At 49.2% G+C, this 20,972-nt stretch overlaps 1 protein-coding gene across 10 annotated transcripts in view; it reads right to left on the reverse strand.

Moving 5' to 3' along the window:
- Positions 1-20,972, reverse strand: part of FAM120B (family with sequence similarity 120 member B) — an 85,857-nt gene that overhangs the window by 62,679 nt on the left and 2,206 nt on the right. For 4 of the 10 annotated variants that reach the window (XR_014311706.1, XM_082730422.1, XM_082730420.1 and 1 more), the window contains exons 2-3: positions 10,454-12,252; positions 5,697-5,877 (exon numbers count right to left, since the gene is read on the reverse strand). The exons of 1 other annotated variant lie outside the window; for it this stretch is intronic. Coding sequence is in view for 8 of the 9 variants with exons in the window: in XM_082730422.1 (XP_082586548.1) it covers positions 5,697-5,877; positions 10,454-12,220 (1,948 nt within the window). In the remaining variant the exon portion in view is untranslated. Of the gene's footprint in view, positions 1-5,696; positions 5,928-10,453; positions 12,253-12,697; positions 19,520-20,972 lie in introns of those variants that run through there. 5 more of the 10 variants (XM_082730423.1, XM_082730425.1, XM_082730424.1 and 2 more) reach the window with 3 other exon arrangements.

Here is a 20,972-nt window from a genome sequence, read left to right on the forward strand (position 1 = left end):
CTGAGCCACCCAGGCACCCCAAGCTGTAATGTTTTATATAGAAAATGGGAAAACGACATGATCAAACTTGGTCTCCTGCTATTCCCAAACAACAGACACATCGATGCACACTCTATGATCGTCTGTATGTAAGGAAGATATTTTGCCTGGAGCAAAGCTGTGCAATGGTCCACTCTCGCAACCCGTCCCCCACGGAAGCTCCAGCTAGCTTTCGCTGACCACTCTCACTTGGCCTGCAGGGGCAGGGAGGGCCTGTGGGCAGACGTTGGGGGCAACAGCAGGCGAGGGGAGAGTGAGGAGAAGTCGTTGATTACAATCGCTTAATTTTTAAGTTTAATAAACCATCCCTCAGGCTTTTAAAGAAAAATATTTGTCCTTGTAGTTCTGGAATATAAGGCTGGTTTAATCTGTATCTATATATGGCCCGAGTCCTGAAAAAAATTAAAAAATTCCCCACATGTACTTTTTTGCACAGACAGACCTCAGATGGTAATGAGCTGCTGGCCTGTAGGCGCTCTGTGAAGGCGCCGCACACCTGGACTGCCCGTGCTGAGGCCACCAGCCTCCTCCTGCCGGGTGGGCTTCCCAGGGTGTCACTGAGCGAGCAGGCGGCTCTTCCCCAGCTCTGCTAACGACCTGAAGGAAGGGAGCAGGACAGGCTCTGCCTTTGGCATCTTTCCAGTTCTTTTCTGTTTCCTAAAATACACAAGGCTTCGCGGTGACACAGTAAGCGAGGACTCTCACTAGGAGACGGAGCTGGGATCTGAAGGGAGAAGTGCCGTAAAGTCACGGTGATGACTGCGTGATGCTCCCTCCCGGGGCCGGAACACGACGCGGCCACCGAAGCAGCGCACACTCCTCTGACAAAACGCCGGCAGGAGTGTCGCCAGCACCCCCACATCACCGGACGCGCTCTCCAACGTGTGGCCACAATGAGGGATCTGTCCGGTGCCCGCACCTTCTGGCTCAGACCCCCAGGGTCTACAGCTGTGTGGGTGTCAGAGGCTGGGTCTAGGGCTCAGGGTCTACACCCGCGGAGTTAAAAATGCCTTTGGTTCCAAAAACACCTCACTTTAAACAAGTGGCTCCCACTTGTCCATCAGGCTGGGCGCAGAGAAAGCTGCTCAGCTCGTGCTCCTGCCATCTGCAACTCAACCATTACCATCACCCTTTCCCGAGGTGCAAAATGAAAACACTCCTGAAAGGCTAATATTCTAAACATAAACTCAGGAATCTGCTGATGCCACCTGAACAGCTTCTGCGAGCTCAGCCGACAGCCAGTGGGGACAAGGACATCAGGCAAACAAGCACATAAACCGAGAGAAGCTTAGAAGGAAAAGCACACGCTTCTTTCAGAGGACGGACTTCTGATGAGGAAGTTAGTCTGGGGTGGTTTTTACGTTCAGAAGAAGGGACAAACAGAATTAATCAGAAGACTGGCCTGAGCCAGAAAAACAAAAGTTGTATTTATCAACACGGATAGAGTTTCTAGAGCAATGCAAGTGAATGGGACCATCTGCGCGTAAAAAGGCTAAACGCGGTGTAAGGGCCTTCCACACGGTGGGGGTGGCAGAGGGCAGGAGTTGGAGCAGGGGCAGAGTAGGTGGGGGGTGGCAGAGATGGGGGCAGACCTGCCGGACCAGTCCTCTGACCGACACCTCCATTTCCGGACACATTTCTGCACCACCGCATTCCTGAGCTGGACAGAGGCACTGCACGGACTGCAGCCTAGGGAAAGAGCGTCCAACCAGAACAAGAAAGTCTCTGAGACAAGCAGAATCTGCAGCTCAGGACTGTGTGACAGCCAAGGGACTGGAGCACAGAACACCAGAGCAGGCACTGCGCAGAAAGGAGCTTCCAAAATCTGAAGAGGTGACCCTGAGGACCTCGTTGAGAATTGAGCTCTAACGTGTCCAGAGCAAAACGCAGGGAGGCTGGACAAGACGACGACAGATCTGCCCCGCCATGTAACCAGTGGACCCTACAGAGCTCCACAATGTGCACTGACCCTCATTAGCCAAGGTGCAGAGACCCTCATTAGACACCTAACACTCAGGTGACAGACAGCCCAGGAAGGCCAAGCCCCAGGAGCAGGGCCATTCCAGCTCCAGAGTGAGAGTCCCCACAGACCCAGCCTAATAAAGCTTAAGGATCAGGTAAATTTACTGCCTGACCGAACACAATACCCTTCACAGATCCAGAATCTTCCAGGCTGCGATCAAAACACAGTGCGTTTGAGAATAAGCAGAAACACATGCCCCCTTAGGAGGATGAAGTCGATTAACAGGCCCAGGCCCAGAAGAGAGGGAGCTGATGCAATTAGTGGACAAGGTCTTGAAAATAGGTACTGCATAAATTTAAGAATTTATTTATTTTTTAAAAGATTTTATTTATTTGACAGAGAGAGACACAGTGAGAGAAGGGACACAAGCACGGGGAGTGGGAGAGGGGGAAGCAGGCTCCTCCTGAGCAGGGAGCCGATGTGGGACTCGATCCCAGGACCCTGGGATCATGACCTGAGCCAAAGGCAGACACTTCATGACTGAGCCACCCAGGCGCCCCAAATTTAAGGATTGAAAGGCAAAGCTGAGCATGGGGGCACAGGGGGTGAAGACCGAGACATCGCCCGGGACGGGCTAACAGCAGAACAGGTGTCGCGGAAGGAAGGCTCAGCGAACCTGAAGCAAGCGCGGCAGGACTCAGTCACACGGAAGCACAGAGAAAGGGGGCCGGAGGGCAAGCCCGGGTGTGTGACGGGCACCGCGGGCAGCCAACCAGGCAGGAAGCGGGAGGCCCAGAGTGAGGAGGAAAACAACAGCCAGGAGACCATGTTTGATGGAACAGAATTCACTTTCCTTCAGACTTGGTAGGAAATATACACTCTTTGGTCTAAAAAGCTCAGGAATCCCAAGCAGAATAAACAGGGTGTATCACTCCAAAGCTCGGCCTCAACAAACTGCTGGAAACCAGTGCAGAGAGAGACCTTACGGACAACCGGAGGGAAACACACTTGTCACAGATGAGGAACAGCAGTGGGGATGACCTCAGTCACCACACGGCAGCCGATACGAGCTGGAGATAACACCACATCCTTGCAGTGCTGAACAACAACAAAATACCTAAAATTATATATACAGCAAAACTATACTTCTGAAATAAAGATATTTTCAGGGGAAAAAATTAGGAAATAAAATGAGCACCAAAAGAAGTGTAAAAGCAAGTTCTCTAAATGAAGAAAGCTGATACCAAAGGACATTTGGAGCTACACAAAGAAATGGAAAGCACCAGAAATGGTGCACTTAAGAGACTTCTCATTTGTAAACTGCTCTAAAAGGCAAGTGACTGTTTAATATAATGGTTGGAAAATGACAGTCAATGGGCCAAATCTGATTTGCTTGTTTTTATACAGTCTGAAAACTATAATAAGCTCACTTACTTTAGATTAGAAAATTATCAAAAAAAGAGTACTTTGTGACAAAGGAAGACTATATAAAATTCAAATTTTGCCACAAGGAAAAAGTAGATTAAGCTTTACGGAGACACAGCTACGCTCCTGTGACACTCGTGTCTACAGCGCAGTAGCAGAGTGTACTTGCCACACAGACTACAGGTGCCCCTCAAAGTCTGTAATATGCATTATCATCTGGCCCTTCACAGAAGTTCGCCAGCCCTGGTTTAAAGGAAAAGTAAGAATCATATTACAATATTTAAAACATATGCATAATCTCAAAAGATTACACGTAGGTGACATTCTTGACATGACCAAACATTGATGCAACATTCTTGCAAAAACCAAGATACAGAGATTGAGGACGAACCAGTGGTGAACAGGGGACAGAGCCAGAGGGCAGGACACAAAGGGGCAGCATGAGAGAGCTCCTTCATGGGGGTGGACCGATTCTGCGTCCTGACATCGAACAGAATCCACGAAACCACACACACACACAGAAATAAATAAATGAGTGAACGTATAACAGATGATGAAACTGATGAAGGTCTTTAATGTAGTTAATAAAACCGCACTAATGAGGGGTGCTGGGGGCTTAGTCAGTGAAGCGTCTGCCCGTGGCTCAGGTCATGTTCCCGGGGTCCCGGGACCCAGACCTGCATCAGGCTCCCTGCTCAGCGGGGGACCTGTCTCTCCCTGTCCCCTGCCCCACTCATGCTCTCTCTCACTCTCTTTCTCTCAAAGAAATAAAGACCTTTAAAAAAAAAAATTTAAAAATAAAAAATAAAAACTCCCGGCAAATCCTCTACAATGTAAATTTTTTTTCATGGTTATCTTTTTTTTAATCATGACAATCAATGCAAAATCACTTGCAGTTAAGAAAGAATATGGAGAAGAAACCACGTAAGAAAAAGAAATAGAAAAAAATTATTTAAGTACTATCTGGTCCCAAAGTTTATTCCATAGGTTCTTTGGTTTCTGTTGTTCAGTTAGTGTCAATGTCTTGCTCACGCCTTCCTCAGGGCACAGAAGCCCCTGCACTGGGACAGCACGCGTGGGACAAGGCAGTAGGTGCTAAGACTCTGACGGCAGCTGGGTCCAGAGAGCCTCGCTGCTCCACAGCAACAGACCAAGGACAAGGACAGCACCTGGGTCAGACTGTCCCGACCCACAGGCTATGTGAAGGCTTACTTCCTGGAACAACAGCGGGACATTAATACGTCTGGAAAGAACGGAGTTTAGGCAAAAGGACCACAGACACGGTTTCAGTGGGATCTTACTGCTTCTGCCTCCGGTCCCAATCACGGTGTGCACAGCCCCGTTTCTCATCTAAGCGCTGTCAAGTGAGGCCAGAGTCCCTGGACGCCTGTCGCAGGGGAACAGGACCTCACCTCAGAGGTAACTACACGTGTGAAGCATCACTCGTCTTTACTATGAAGAGCCGTTCTCTACCCCCGTGTCCCCCAACTCTTCCAAAAACAGAGGATTTTCCAAACGGTGAGGGAGGCCCCCCAACTCTCCTGCTCTGGCCACTGGCAGTCCTCTCCCACTCTCTTGCTGTTGCCACACAAGGAAAATATAGAGGAGAAAAACCTAAATAAAAACACTCTAAAGGAGGGACACCTGGGTGGCTCAGTGGGTTAAGCAGCTGCCTTCGGCTCGGGTCGTGATCCCAGCGTCCTGGGATCGAGCCCCACATCGGGCTCCTTGCTCGGCAGGGAGCCTGCTTCTCCCTCTGCCTCTGCCTGCCTCTCTGTCTGCCTGTGCTCGCTCTCTCTCCCTCTCTCTGACAAATAAATAAAATCTTTAAAAAAAAAAAAGTTTTAAAAACACTCTAAAGGAAAACTTTGCTTATACTTTAAAATATGATGTACTAGATTTTATGGAATTATTTTATGAAAATCACATTTGGAAGAAAAATAAGTAGACATGGTCTTCTCATAATAAACATACCCCACACTCCTGCAGGAGAACAAGGTGTTTTTCCAGAAAACACAAATCCTTTTATGGACTAAAACTACAACATTTTATAAAAACAATGCGCTCCTCTAATGAATACTGCTCAGCGGTCTGCTAATCGGACAGAGCTGTCCCACGGCGATGACCCTGAACGTGCCACAGATGCGAGTGCGCTTCTCAATTACAGATTTTGCAGAGACACAAAACCCCTTTCGATTATCTCTGTGTTCTGACGAGAACGCGTTCGGCTCGATCCGGTGTGTCTCGGCCCGCGGAGCCGGCGGCTCACCTCTGCCGTCGCCCAGCAGGAGGGCGTAGACGCGCTGCCGCACCGGGCGGTAGACGAAGGCCTGGCTGGGCAGGGCCTGGTCCAGGGCGTCCTCCAGCGTGTTGCCGCACTCGATCTCGCCGCTGCTCATGATGCTGTACACCAGGTAGCTCTCGGCCTGCACGTGATGCGCTCTAGCCACCTGCACAAGATCCAAACACAGCTGCTTTCTCCTCGGACACAAACAGTGACCTTCAGAAGGAAAAACCAACACCGGTGCTTTTAGGCCCTCGGAAGTGGGTCGCGGTCCCTCGGACTCACGGCACGGGGCCGTCCCAGCGTCCTCTCCTCAGCCCTTGGAGGCTCCAAGCTGTCCACCACGCCTCCTGACCTCCCACCGCCCGCCGGGCTCCGCGCATGGACTCCGCGGCCCCCGGCCTGCTGGCGCCTGTCGGGAGGCGTCACTGTGCGGACTCCAACCGGCCCGAGCCCACTCCCCGCTCTCCAGCCCGACCTCCTGTCTTCCTAGAAACAGGCCCCGTCACTGCCCTCCTCAAAGCACCCTCAACCTAACTTTCAAGGCCCCAGCGTCCTCGCAGAAACCAGCCCCAAGGGAGCACCTTCTCTGCTCCTCAGGAATACTCGAACCTTCTTCATCCGCACTTGGGCTCCAGGAAAGGCGCCTCTCAGGGCCCTCCCACCTCATAGGCCCCTCTCTCATTCGGGTCCACCTTCTGCTCCCAACCGCAACTCACCTCCCCTTGCCTAATGGGGTCAGCCCACACGGGTCCTGTAGTAGTTATCTGGTCCGACCTCCCTGAGTAAACTGCACTTTGCTGGGGTCACAAACCGTACCACAGTCGCTCAGCTGTTCAGTAATTCCTCACTGAGCAAACACAGGTACTGCACACCCCGTTTCTGCCTTATAACCAGCAATGTGGGCACAAGGTAGGTGACAAGACACAGGGCTGCATTCCACTTTCTCCTTAAAAAGAAGGTGTGGGGCGCCTGGGTGGCTCTGTGGTAAAATCCTCTGCCTTCGGGTCAGGTCATGATCCCTGGGTCCTGGGATCGAGCCCCACATCGGGTTCCCTGCTCGGCAGGAAGCCTGCTTCCTCCTCTATCTCTGCCTACTTGGGATCTCTGTCAAATACATAAATAAAATCTTTAAAAAAAAAAAAAAAAAAGGAGCTAAGGGGCGCCTGGGGGGCTGAGTCAGTTAAGCCTCTGACTTAGACTCAGATCATGATCCCAGGGTCCTGGGAGAGAGCCCTGTGTCTGGCGTCCTGCTCGGTAGGGAGCCTGTTTCTCCCTACCCCTCTCCCCTGCTTGTGCTCACTCTCTTGCATATAAAGAAATAAAATACTTAAAAAAAAATTAAAGAAAGGAACTAAGATCACAGGCCTATAGTAATCTACATACAGCTTTTATTTTTTCTGTGAACTTTTTTTTTAGATTTTATTAATTTATTTGACAGAAAGAGCGATCACAAGCAGGAAGAGAGGCAGAGAGGCGGGGAGGGGGGAAGCAGACTCCCGGCTGAGCAGAGAGCCTGGTGTGGGGCTCGATCCCAGGACCCTGAGATCATGACCTGAGCAGAGTCCGATGCTTAACCCACTGAGCCACCCAGGCGCCCCTGTGAAGAACATTCTCACTAGTACAGGAGTGATTTATGCAGATTACTACTCAAAATTCAAATCCAAACAGTCTGCCACAGAAGGCATCTAAAATGTGGTGTTAGGACAACTTGGAATGTTGAAAACTCTGAATCAGTATTCTTGTTATACATACTTTTAAGCAGTTCTAGTCATTTTGATTTGTTTTTGTAGAATCGAATCTTACTCTATTCCTTCCGTTCTTCAGATATAAAGTAGGTTTAATGAAAGTGCCAACCTCACAGAGCTATCCTCAGGGTTAAATGCATCAACGCAGACGGTTAATGAGACCGGCAGACGGTTAATGAGACCGGCACACGAGGCCTGGCCCACAGCGCGTGGTTCCCAGCGTCACCACTGTCACGAGGCCACACACATTACCGAACGTCTCTCTCCTTGCTGAAATGTCTTGAAATCAGGATAGCAGAAAGCTTGCAACTTTAAGGTAAGTAAGGTTAAAAAATATTTTTTAAAGGATTGTTATTTGATTCTCTAACGGAAGGTCAATGGAATGAGCTATTTCTTTCTCTACGTGCTCCTTCTGATACTGAATCTACCGACATTATAGTTGTGTTTTTAACGATCCTTTTGAGGCAAAATAGCTTGACTTATTCTCCTATTGCCTCTTCCATATCTGAGTCTTTTTCATTTTCAAGAGAGATGTATTTTAACAAATCTATCTAGAAAGTTGTAACAAACCGTATTCTCCCTACCAAGAAATCTTCAATTTTGCCAAGTGTATAGAATCTGAGGGAATACAGGGGTTTTCAGGTAAGTTCTCTATAATTAGAACTTTAATTCACTAATTAGATCAGAGTCTTCTAATAAGTACCTTTTACCGCTGCCCTTAACTATAGATCTAGACAGCACTCCTGCTTCCCACTCTCCTCCTCATCCGAGGCTCTTCCACCACCAAACTTCCTGAAGGAGCAAGCACCCCCAGCTCTGGCTTTTGCCTCCAAGGTACTCTTAAAACCCTGGCCATCTGACCTCCACCAGGCCCCAGTGTGACAACGGCTCTCTCAGGCCTTGAACCCCTCCTAACTGCCAACCCCAATAGCCACCTAGCCCCGTTTCCACTTTACTCTGCAGCACTTGGCAGTCCTGGCCATTTCTGCTCTCATTCTTAAAAGCTGCCTCCTTGGGTTTCTCCCCTGGGGTCAGCCTTCCTCATTCCCCTCCTGGTCGGACCACCTCTCTTAGTGGATGTATTCAGAAGGCTCCATCCTACACAACCCTCTCCTTGGAGGGTTTCCATGACCACGTACAGTCAGATGACTTCTGGATGGCTGTCTCCTGTCCAGTAATGGAACTTGAGGCCTGTTTTCGAAGCATCGGATGGTCTTTCCTAGGTACCCTCTGGGTCAAACTTTTCCTCCCCACCCTTAAGTCACGGGGACTCCCATCTCAGAACACAGGAGGACCCTTACCCTGCATCGGGCTCTCTGCTCAGCGGGGAGCCTGCTTCCCTCTCTCTCTGCCTGTCTCTCTGCCTACTCGTGATCTCTCTCTGTCAAATAAATAAATAAAATCTTTAAAAAAAAAGACACATCACATCCTACTTCTCACTATGATTTTTTATGTTAGCAAGTTAGCTTATCTGCTACATTGCATGCAACAGAGAAAGAGGTGAGACTTCTCAAGACAGAAGAACCCATGGACTTGTATGGGAAGGAGGAGAGCATCACTCAAGGAGAGGCAGGTACAAGAAAAAGGGAATAGAGCCTTCAAGGCTTCCTGAGCAGCTACTGCAAGACAGTGGGACAGGCCAAAGGGGCTCCACAGTGAAAAGAAACAAACACGACCCCTGCCCTCACAGCACTGTTGCAAGCATGAAGTTCCAGCAAGGTGTATGTCACAGCAGGTGCCCAGCGGCGGATGGCCAGGGGCCATCTCTGAGTGAATGACCCCCCCAGCCATGACAAAAAAGACTAGCAGGCATTACCTAGCATGGGGGCAGAAGAGCACCTGCAGGGCCACGACAGACCAGCTGGAGAAGCGGCCGTGGCGAGGTAACGGCAGGCCGTAGCCTGCTTAAGGCTACTGTTTCTACTCTTCAAAGAGTTATGGAACCCAAATCAAGGGTTTTATTTCTGCATGCACCACAGTAAATGGATCAGAAGGGGCCAAAGTCTACACAGAAGAGTTGTCAGAGATTCCTGAGTCATCCAGGAAAGCAGCAGCCTACACTCGGTGGCGAGACTGACTGACTAGCTCCAGGGAGAGAAGAGTTACAATGACCAGGACAGAGAATTCCCAGGTCTGTGTAAGTGGACGGAAGACGGGGACTGTCGGGGCCACAGGTTTGTGGGTATGAGATGACGTGTAGGGGCGCCTGGGTGGCTCAGTGGGTTAAAGCCCCTGCCTTCGGCTCAGGTCATGATCCCAGGGTCCTGGGATCAAGTCCTGCATCAGGCTCTCTGCTCGGCAGGGAGTCTGCTTCCCTCTCTCTCTCTGCCTGCCTCTCTGCCTACTTGTGATCTGTCTGCCAAATAAATAAGTAAAATCTTAAAAACAAAACAAAAACAACCAACCACAACAAAAAAAAGAGATAATATGTGTAACCCACCTAGCACAGAAGCTCACACATGTAGTTAATAACTAGTAACCCACCATAAAAACCTCAAGGGCTCTGTGTCGCTTTGAGAATTAAGTCCCAACTCCTAGTGGGGCATGTTAACAGTCTTCATAATCTGGCTACACTCCACGTTTTCCAACCTCTCTCCCCATATCTCCCCTAAGACCCCATACTCCAGCCTACTGGTCTACCTCATACCCCAAGGCAACACCTATTTGTTACCTAGTCCAGCTCCCACAAAGGTCTGGTTCACTCTTACCTCTTCAGGAACATCTCTCTGTATTTACCCCAGTGATCACTCTCCTTCCAATTCCCAGAGCTCTCTTCTAGGATAGGCAGGCACCAATATGAAGCATACTTTATAATGTGAGCTGCCAATGCACATGTCCTACCTACTAACTACACTGCTAGGTCCTGCCCTGTGTCCCCCACAGTGCCTTAACTATGCAAGAAGTCAATAAATATTCACTGGCAAATCCATCAATCTGTCAACGGGTATATTTTCAATCATGACATCCCAGATTCAGACAGGCATATCTACGTACCTTTAAAATTTCAGGGTCTGAAACCATAGTTACTTGTTTGACTTCAGGCTCCATATGTATGCGGTCTTGTTTAATTGCAGGGTCTGTACACATGGATGCTTCCAGTTTATATTCAGGATCTGCCCCTAGAGGTAACTTTTGCTTGATTGCAGTGTGTGCATATATGGGAACTCCTTGCCTAGATTCAGGATCTATACAAATGGGAACTCCTTGCTTGGGCTCAGGGTCCGCACACATGGGAACTCCTTGCTTGGGTTCGGGGTCCGCACACATGGGAACTCCTTGCTTGGGTTCGGGGTCCGCACACATGGGAACTCCTTGCTTGGGTTCGGGGTCCGCACACATGGGAACTCCTTGCTTGGGTTCGGGGTCCGCACACATGGGAACTCCTTGCTTGGGTTCGGGGTCCGCACACATGGGAACTCCTTGCTTGGGGTTGGGGTCCGCACACATGGGAACTCCTTGCTTGGGGTCGGGGTCTGCACACATGGGAACTCCGTCCTTGGGGTCGGGGTCCGCACACATGGGAACTCCTTGCTTGGGTTCGGGGTCCACACACATGGGAACTCCTTGCTTGGGGTCGGGGTCCGCACACATGGGAACTCCATCCTTGGGGTCGGGGTCCGCACACATGGGAATTCCTTGCTTGGGTTCAGGGTCCACACACATGGGAACTCCTTGCTTGGGTTCGGGGTCCGCACACAACGGAACTCCTTGCTTGGGTTCGGGCTCCGCACACATGGGAACTCCTTGCTTGGGTTCAGGGTCTGAACTCATGGATACCACCTGCTTGGGTAAAGTTATTAAACCCTTGGGTTTTTGGAAAAACCATGGAGATTTCTGTCCTGGCAAAAGATAGGATGCCACACCCTTATAAAAGAGAGCTTTGTTTGGTCCCAAAGGTAACATCTCTTCCAGCTTTTTCTCACCCTGATGCAAGTGAAGAACTTTAGAGATATGGTCTGCTACAGCTAAAATAACGTTACCCTTTTTGTCAAAGTTCTCCTTGAGAGAGGTGTACGAAGACAAGCATTTGTACCGAAAGCTCTCAAACATGCCCTCTGGGATTATGTCATTGCCAAGTAGGCAGGCCAGAAGAGGAAGGTCTGCTAGGCTGATAGCCAGACTCTCACAGAGCTTCTCTCTACAAAGCATGACAGTACTAAGACTCTCCAGGCAGAGGTCACCAATTGAAAAGTAGGGACAAGTATCATAAATTAAGTAGTCAGTATCTTCTCCAAGAATCCCAAGACAGTTATTCTGGAGGCCATAAGAGGCCACCTCATAATCAGCCTCCTGTACGGAACACAGGGTTTCCTGACCCAGGGTCTTCAGAGCGAAGCGTGTGAAGATGGCCAGCCCCGACGGGATGAAGAACATATTTCTGCCGGGCTGCCCCCTGTGTGCCTTGATATACTGGAAGATCCTGGAGATCTCCTTATTGTTCTTGAGCCTCCGTTTCACCCACTCATCTCTCTTCTCCTGCTCCACCATGCCGTCAAAGAAGAACACCAGCTTGATGCCGACAGTTGTGAAAGTCTTAACAAAATCCCGCAAAGCAGAAAAGTATTCCCGCCACTGGCCACCGCAGATCCAAGACTCGGGAGTGTACCAGTATCTGAGACAACACATGGCGTCGACCACGATGGTAGGAGTGCTCCCAGGGTGCTCGCTTCGGTGGCGTTCTGCCAGCTCTCGGAAATCCACCACTGTACAGATGTGTGGGCAGGTACTGCCCACAAACCCCTGCAAACCTCTCACGCCCATAACTGAACTCCCGGAAAGCTCCCGGAAAGGATCTGGAAAGGAAAATAAGTAATTACGGATGACCACTGGACATATGACCCCTTGCAAGCAAACACAAGACAACATTCAATACTCACTCTCTAGCTGCGAAGCACTCCAGCACTAACAAGATACGGAACATGACACACCTGCCAGGAGCCTGAAGCTCTCACTAAAGAGGAAGAGGCTCTTTACCCAAGCAGGAGTCGGCAGGGCTGCCTTCACCAGGGCCACACAGCGCAGCAACGCGCCAAGATTTGCATGAAGGCCCTCATTCAAGGGATTTCTCAACCAAACTAAAAACAAGGCAACGGTTTTCAAAGAAGTAGTGTTTCCCATCTAAGAACTCAAGACCAGAGTTAATTCTGAAAACCTAAAACATATACAGACACCCACAATATCCAAGTTTCTCAGAATAATTTTGCTGAGTGAAGGAAGCTAGACCAAGGGTGTGCATACCGGAGGACCCGTCTGTACGAAATTCGAGTTCACTGAGAGTGGGGCTGCAGCACAGAGAGCTGGCGGTGCTGGCCCGGCATGGGGCAGGCAGGAAGGAGCGACGCACACAATGGAAACTTCCGGTGACGGATATGTTCACTACCTCACCTGTGGTAATGGTTTGACAGGCGAACACACGCTAAATCTTGTCTAACTGAACACGGAAACAAAGTACATTTTACTGTCTATCAAGTATACCTGAATGAAGCTCTCAAAAAGAAAAAGATAAAAATTCACAATGCCAAATTTCTGTAACATCTGAGTTGGTGAGGGACTTTGAACGGAAAACCGCTCGCTCTGAAGCACAGAAACACGGTGGTTCCGAGTTGGAGCTCAAACTCTAGAGAAAACCAAAGCAGAGTATCTTAATGTCACTGGTCATAAAAAATTCCATGACGACATCTTTGATCTTAACGGCCTGTGATTTTCACTTTGGTTTTAAGGCTCATCAGGGCCGCACGTCCGTGGATGAAACAAACAAAAAGTCCTTATTGCACAGACAGCTCCAGCGGAACAAAGGGAGCCTCTCCAGGCGTGGGACTGAGGGCGACAGCCATCAGCCGCCAACACACACCCGTGAGAGACGACTCTGGCCTCACGGTGCGCACGCTTCCCGCCGCACAGCACCGCGCACTCCAGACACAGAATCTCCAGGATCTGAAACAACTCTGACAGGCCTAAGACGATCAGCTGCAGCTCACAAACGAAGAAACTGCAAATAACCGACGACATTGAGAAAAGGGACCCTCACACGGGACTCTCTTTTTAAGAACTTACTGCTTGTTCACAGACACTGGCCCCTAAAAAAATCTGAAAAGTTATCTGTTTAATTGCCATTAATACTAACATATGTAAGCATGGAGTGGACATAGATGTCACACATGTGCGCTGACCTTTGGCGAAACCTTGCTGTTAGCTTATGAAACGCAGCGGAACACACGCGTCCACAGACCCCAAACCACCGGAGAGCTCTCCCCAGCCAAGCTTCTACCCTGGGAACATTCCCCAGGTGTGAGTTTTTGAAGCAGAAACCGGACTTCTACCAGATTACTTCGATGCTGAGGCAGTGCTACAGTCTGGGCCTCTGGGTACGGACCCTGCTCACAAGCTTACACTGTTGTTTCTGAAGCCAAGCCAGGCTGGTTTTTCTCAGGAGATTCCAACGCAGTACTTCGGCGCAGGTTTGGAAACAGAACGAACAGCACAGAGCCGGGTGCACAGAGCGAATTAAAAACCATGCTCAGGGTGCACAAGCCCTCGGCCGTTACTCCGCGGCTGGCTGCAGAACAGCGGGGTTGGCCCACGATGACCGGCCAGGTGGCACGTGGCTCGGACTCGGATATCCCCCCTGTGGCCAGAGGGGTCTCCGCCCCTCCCGCGGGCCCAGAGTGGCCGCTCCACGTCCCTCGGAGCGCAGCGCCTGGGGAGACCTGCCCACCGAGCCCACCAGTGGCCAGGGCCACCTCCTCGTTAGTCACTGGCAGCTCAAGACACACGTGAAGCTCAGGCTGAAACGAAACAGAACCTGCCTTCAGTCCCTGCTCCCCCGGACGGGGGCTCCAGTTTGCGTGGCAGCTCTGCCACATTTGGGTTGGCTGCCTTCCCTCACCAAGAAAAAGGGATTTTTGTTTCAAGCATTTTTCTCCTAAAACTGCAAGTGACAACACTGAGTTGCTCAAAACACTCTCCTCTTTATTTTGGGAGAAGTCAGGCTCAGCCTCTGCTTTGATTTTATTCAAATGTTTTCCTCCTTTCCCACCCAGCAGTGAAAAGCTCACTATTGTAATCAAACATGTACTGGGTTTTCCTCTTTCACACTGCCAATTTCTCACATTCTGAATCACAAATTACTGCAGGAATGTTACGTTACAATGTGCTCCTCTATGGCATTTACAAAAAAAAAAAGAAAAAAAAATGGGGGTAAGCAAAGACCTGGGGACGTGGGACACTGGGTGCTGCCTTCCGGTGCCGCGGCGCTCAGAGCTCAGTGCCCCTCAATGCACTTAGTGTGGCGGGACAAGAAATGCCCAAAAAAATAAGTTCTGTGGATATTACCTTTCTTTTAAGAATTTTTTTTAATATTGCTCAGAGCATACAGAGTTAACCCTTGAACAACATGGGTTTGAACTGAGGGGGTCCACTTATACCTGGATTTTTTCAATAAAACAGTCCAGTCCTGTAAATGTACTACCCCTTCCTTATGCTGTTAATGCTGTTTTCTCTCCTCCTCCTGACTTTACTGTAAGAATACGGCACACAGTACACGTCACACACACACTGTGCTCACTGCCCGTTATCAACAAGGCCTCTCCTCCACGGTCGGCCATCAGTGAAGTTCTGCAGGGTCAGAAGGATTTTTGGCTGTGCGAAAGGGTCAATGCCCCTAACTTCTGCACTGCCGAAGGGTCAACCCCACCGAGGTTTTTCATTCCTTAGAGGCAGTTTTAAAGATCATTGCAAATACATATGTATATATACACGTATATACAGTCTTCGTTATTTAAATAAATGTTGTTTAGAAAGCAGACAGATGGCTCACTCGGGAGGAGTCTTACTGCCCAAAAGGCAAACCGGGAATCACCTCCATTACTGTGGCCTCCTCGAGGCAAACGCCATCGCTCTGTCACATCCCCAGTAGCCAGCACAACGTCCGGCACGGCAAGGGCCCAGCCCCTGCCTGTGGATGAACGAGTACACAGAGGCATGGAAGGGCAGGCGCACAAAGAGAAACAAAGAACCAGTAGGTTACAGACTCTGACCGTAGGCAAAGGAAGAGCAGAAGCAGAGTCACTGGCCTCAAGGAGTTAACAGGCTGGTTCGGGAAGCAAAGCTGCAGCCCAGGGAAGCTTATAAAGGAGAGGCCGGCAGGCCTGCTGCAAGGGGCCTCACCCCTCGGAACAGCTTCCTTCCAACACAGGGGCACTGAGCCCAACATCCCAGGTTACCAGAAAATGAGGCAGATGAGGAAAAGAGGAGGCCAGAAGCTCCCTTATTCACAGTCTGTCCACTGAGACATACCAACCTGTCCGCCACCGATGGAAAGGGCCGAGTCCCTCAGGACATCGGGACAAACGGACTCAGGGACAGCCCACAGATGGAAGGGGGCACGGATGGACAGACAGATGACAGACACACCGCCTACGCAGACAGCAGGGTCTGCAGGACGACCAGAAGCAAACTGGTGCCCACCTTAGAGCACACCCAGCAGCCGGCAGTGTTAAACGCAGTTCTCCAAGGCTGGAAGACAACCCGAGCACACATCCATTAATGAGCGAGCCCCCAAGTTGGGAAGCTAGTTCAGAGGTCACTGAAGAGCTGGAGTCGACGGAAATAAACTATTTTCATTTGGAGATAAATCAGGTTCAAGTCCTACAGAGCAATGAAATCAAAACCTTTGGGTTTATCAGAGAGAAATAATTTGTATCTCTACAAGACGCAAGGCTACAAACCAGCATGCAACATCAGTGCCTGGGCCCCAGTCCAGAGTAAGCCACCGAGTCCCGGAGCCACCTTCGGTCAGAAGACAGCACAGTGTGGGGTGACTGTGCCGAACAGTGACCCATGTGGCGGTGACAGCACAAGAAACACGCAGTCCTTTTCCCTGGCTTCATCTCCACGTCTCGGACAATGTTTCTTCCGCTGGTAAAGCGCTGGCTGGGCCCAGGCGCTCAGGGAGGGCCGCACGTGGCTTGTGGGGCACCTGAGGTCTGCCCTTCTTCCCTGTCTCCCTCTAACCTCTCCAGAAACAGAAACGCAGGGGACCCCTTCAACACAGCAAGGCAAGACCAGGGACTAAAAACTCCCCCAAAATGAATGCTTACCCCGTACCAGCATAAGGGACCACGTTAGCTCCGTGTTTACTGAGTATTAATGAGTGCACAAACCAGGTAAATGAGTAAGCTGAGAGGGGCTGCCAACTGCGGTGGTCTCCATGCTTCAGAGGACCACCACCCTGGGCTCATTAAACTATTGACCAGAGGCTCTCCGGGACCAGATTTCAATCAGGCTCCTCTGGGCCCTCTTCTCAACTAGGTCTCAACTTTGGGCTCCCATGTACATCGTGGCTGAATCCAGTTTCAGCATGAGCACTACTGAGTCTGTCCGGAGAAAAACCCTACTCTTGATAGACGGTCCCCTCGAGATCGGATCAAAGGCTTCATCCCCCCAGTTCTCTGGAGCCCTTCCCTCTGCTGGCCGCACATCCCCAGGTGTTTGCTGCCTTCCAAGCTGAGTCCTAGTTCTCTCTCCCCTAGCACAACAGCCTTAAAGAAAGTCCTTACTGTTTTAGCCAGTGTCAGAGTATTTCTTCTTCAACACTGCATCTCTGAGAAGCTTAGTCAAATGAATGGAAGGCCTCTAGTTATTATGACAGACCCTGTGTGTCTAGGTACAGGCGTCCAGACTCGGGATGTCCTGGAGGACCCTCCAGCACAGTCAGGCTATGGCCACGTGCCAAGACTCAGAACACAGGGGCAAGGCTGAGGTAGACACTTAGGACTTGGCAGAATGGCCCTAACTCTTAGCAGCATCCTAGGGAGAAGTGACAGCAAGTAGGCAGTACAGTACAGCTGATAAAAGGAAAGGCTCTAGAAGTTCAAATTCTAACGTCCACTAAATAGCAGTAAAACTCCAAGCACGTTACTTTATTCTATAAGCTTCATTCTTCATATCTATAAGGAGGATTATAAAAGCTACTTCATAAACTCTGATGCAATTTCACTTATATTACCAATTTATTCATAAAACATACCATCGGTTGCCTAAAGCTTAGTAAAATCAGCCCAGCACCAGTCGGAATTTAAAACAAAGCCTTGCAAGTTTTAGTGAGGTTTTACTGTATTTATAATTTTTCAAGATAGTTTACTTTAGTAAATCACGAATGTATTTTACAAAAATTTCTCATTTTAAAAGCAGCTAGCTCTGCAGAAAATTCAGAGACAGCACAAAGGAAGAAAAAAAAACTGCCTATAGGGGCGCCTGGGTGGCTCAGTGGGTTAAAGCCTCTGCCTTTGGCTCAGGTCATGATCTCAGGGTCCTGGGATCAAGTCCCGCATCGGGCTCTCTGCTTGGCGGGGAGTCTGCTTCCTCCTCTCTCTCTGCCTGCCTCTCTGCCTACTTGTGATCTCTCTCTCTGTCAAATAAATAAATAAAAATTTAAAAAAAAACTGCCTATAATCTCATCTTCCAAAGATTAATGATTACAACAATTTTAGAGTTCATATTTCTAGCCTTTATTATTATTTTCTTTTAAAAATCGGATACTCTTGTCCTTCCGTAATCTACTTTTGTGTCTTATCATGAATATATTCCCAAATCACCGTGTTAATGTTCTCCTCTAGTGCTATTTTTAATGGATGCCCAGTGCCGTAAGTGTGTATCCCATCTCTGTATATGAAGCTTTGAGTACATCCAGAGCATTTCCTTGGGACAAATCTTGGGAATTGCTAAGTCAAAGTAAGAGCACACACGGCAGTCCTTTTGCTTCCACGGGGTATCATTTGTAGCTGCCACTTATTAATACTCTGCTCCACCAGGTGATCTTGTGTGAACGTGAATCTGGTTTACACCTTTAGCACGTACCTTTAGTCACTTACCAAAGCACCACTAGCTATGACCAAGACAGGAGGGCCCTGCCCTCCAGCAACTCACACTCCAACAGGAAAAGATTCAACCCACAACAAATCAGCTGGGCAGAGCTGTAGCTGGAGGCGGGGATGCTCAGCAGGGAGACCAAACCCAGATCCAGGATCCACAATAGCTATCCTGAGCAAGGGCACTGGGGAGCCTGACAGAAAGCAGGAAGGGCAGGTGCGGCCAGAGCCAGGAGGAGCCGGCAGAAGACGGGAGGCCAGGAGACCTAAGGAATGAAGATTTTTTTTAACGTATCTTTTTGTAAATTTTGTGATACCTTTTTCTATCAGTAAATGGAGGTTTCTTTTTTATTTTTTTAAAGATTTTATTTATTTATTTGACAGACAGAGATCACAAGCAGGCAGAGAGGCAGGCAGAGAGAGAGGAGGAAGCAAGCTCCCTGCTGAGCAGAGAGCCTGATGTGGGGCTCGATCCCAGGACCCTGAGATCATGACCTGAGCCGAAGGCAGCGGTCCAACCACTGAGCCACCCAGGTGCCCCTAAATGGAGGTTTCCAAGGTGCTTAAAATACCTGTCCTGCTAAGTAGTTTAACCTGGGACTTTATTTATATTATAAATGTATATTTTATTATAAATGCTTCAGGACAAGAAGAGGAAAAAAAAAAAAAAACAAAAAACCACACACACCAACTCTCAGTATGGCCAGAACTCTGATGTACGGGAAGAAGACCGAGGAGACGAGGCTGCAAACCGGGCCAGACACCTGTACCTGGACTTGACCCCAGGGGAAATCAGATATTGGTCAAGGCTGTAAAGCAAATCCTACTTAGAAACACTGCCCTGACTCCCTGAAGGAAAGATGGAGAGAGGCAAGACTGAAGATCAATTAGGGGCTCTGGTAGACTCTGCATGTTCTGGCTGCCCAATACCCAAACACCTACTTTGGAAGAACTCTAAGGGATGTGGTCCTAATTCTTTTTGCAAAGAAAAAGGAGGCAGAGACCCTCTTCCGGCCCTCACACCCTTACCAAAGACCAGAGTTCTAAACTCCTGTATTTGCTCAGGAAATCGCTCCGGCCCTGTGCTAGCAGCTATGGACACAGCAACGGACCAGACAAAGTCCCTGACTAAGAAATGAGCCCTGAGAGTGGGACTAAAAGGCACAGGGCCCAGCAGAAAAGAAAGTCCAACAGTGTGTACACGTGTCAAAAATGCACCATATTGTACACTTACTCTACAAGCCCCACACCAGCCATCTCTAGTCCCACTGGGCCATGATCAGTTTGTCAGACTCATGGAAGGCGTGCCATGCGGTACCAGCAAAGACCAAAGAGCTGGTGCTGGGCAGCAGCCAGCAGTGCGGGCTATGTTAGGGCACCTGCCTGAGGTTACAGACACTAGCAGCAAAGCCCACATTTGAACCCACCGGTTTCCAAAGCTTGTGCATCTTTCACTAGGCCACACCCCCACCTAACCGCCCCATCTGAGTGATCTGGTTGCTGCTGGCTCCAGTGCTGGAATGACCAAATCACTCATGGCAGAACTGTCCTCAGTCCAGAGAGCTCTCCTTCCTGAAGGCTCTCCCAGTCACAAGGCCACTCACAGAATCGTCAGGACTGAGGGGACAACCGAGAACACTGGGCTCTTCCCTAACCCTCTGAAGCTCTGCAAAACCCCTTAAAGAACAATGACACATAATGTGAAAACCAGTGCCACTCACTGAACATAAATAAAGACGCATGTACGCCTGTAAAAATTTATGCTTTGATCCACATTTCAGGATAAGAATGCAATTTAAATTCATTCAAATTTAGTCAAAGCTAAGACAATTTACTCATAGGACACCTCTCCAGGCTCTTATTTATTACGGACGCTTTTCTTCTCAGTCTGACGACGAGCTCCTACGTCCACAGTAGAGAAAAATACGGAAAGGCATCTGAGGCAGCACGTGGGTACTGACAGTAGCTGATACTGCTAGGAGCTGACATTAACAGGGAAACTAAAAAGACCTAAAAGACACAAAAACTCCAAACAAGTAACAGGGCAACAGCTGTCCCTGCCTCAACAAGTCCTACAATATTTACATCACAACAAATTCTGTGTAAAATGTTTACATGAGATCATTAAAGAAAGCTTATACCACATCCTGCACATTCTATTAAGCAGGGAAATAACATATTTTAGAAAGACTGCCATCCTAGATGGAAGATTTTGGTGCTTAATGGGCAAAGCCCCAAAACTATGCAGGAGACTCTGCTGTTTTAAAAAGGCTTACTTCTCTCTTACCCTGGCTGGCAGCAGTTTTACTAGCAAATGACTTTTACAATAACTCACCACCCTCGGGGCTGCAGCACGAACAGAACAGTACACGGCTGCACGCTCAGGGCACTCTGCGTGCACACGTGGGAGTCCACAGCTAGACAGGCATGCTGACGGGCCTAGTAACGGAGTCCGCGTTACAGCAAACATTCTATAATAAAAGCAACGGATTCCCACATTTTGAGTAAAATTTGTTTGTAAGGAAAAGGGTGCTCAGGAGCTGGTTGGTTTTGGTTGGCAATGGCTCTGATTTACGGTTTGACGGAAGACAAATCATTTAATCTCTTTGTAGATCATTGATTCCCTTTTTGGTAAAACTTAAATA

This window comes from Mustela nivalis, assembly GCF_964662115.1.
Source record: "Mustela nivalis genome assembly, chromosome: 5".
In the NCBI taxonomy this organism is placed as follows: Eukaryota; Metazoa; Chordata; class Mammalia; order Carnivora; family Mustelidae; genus Mustela; species Mustela nivalis.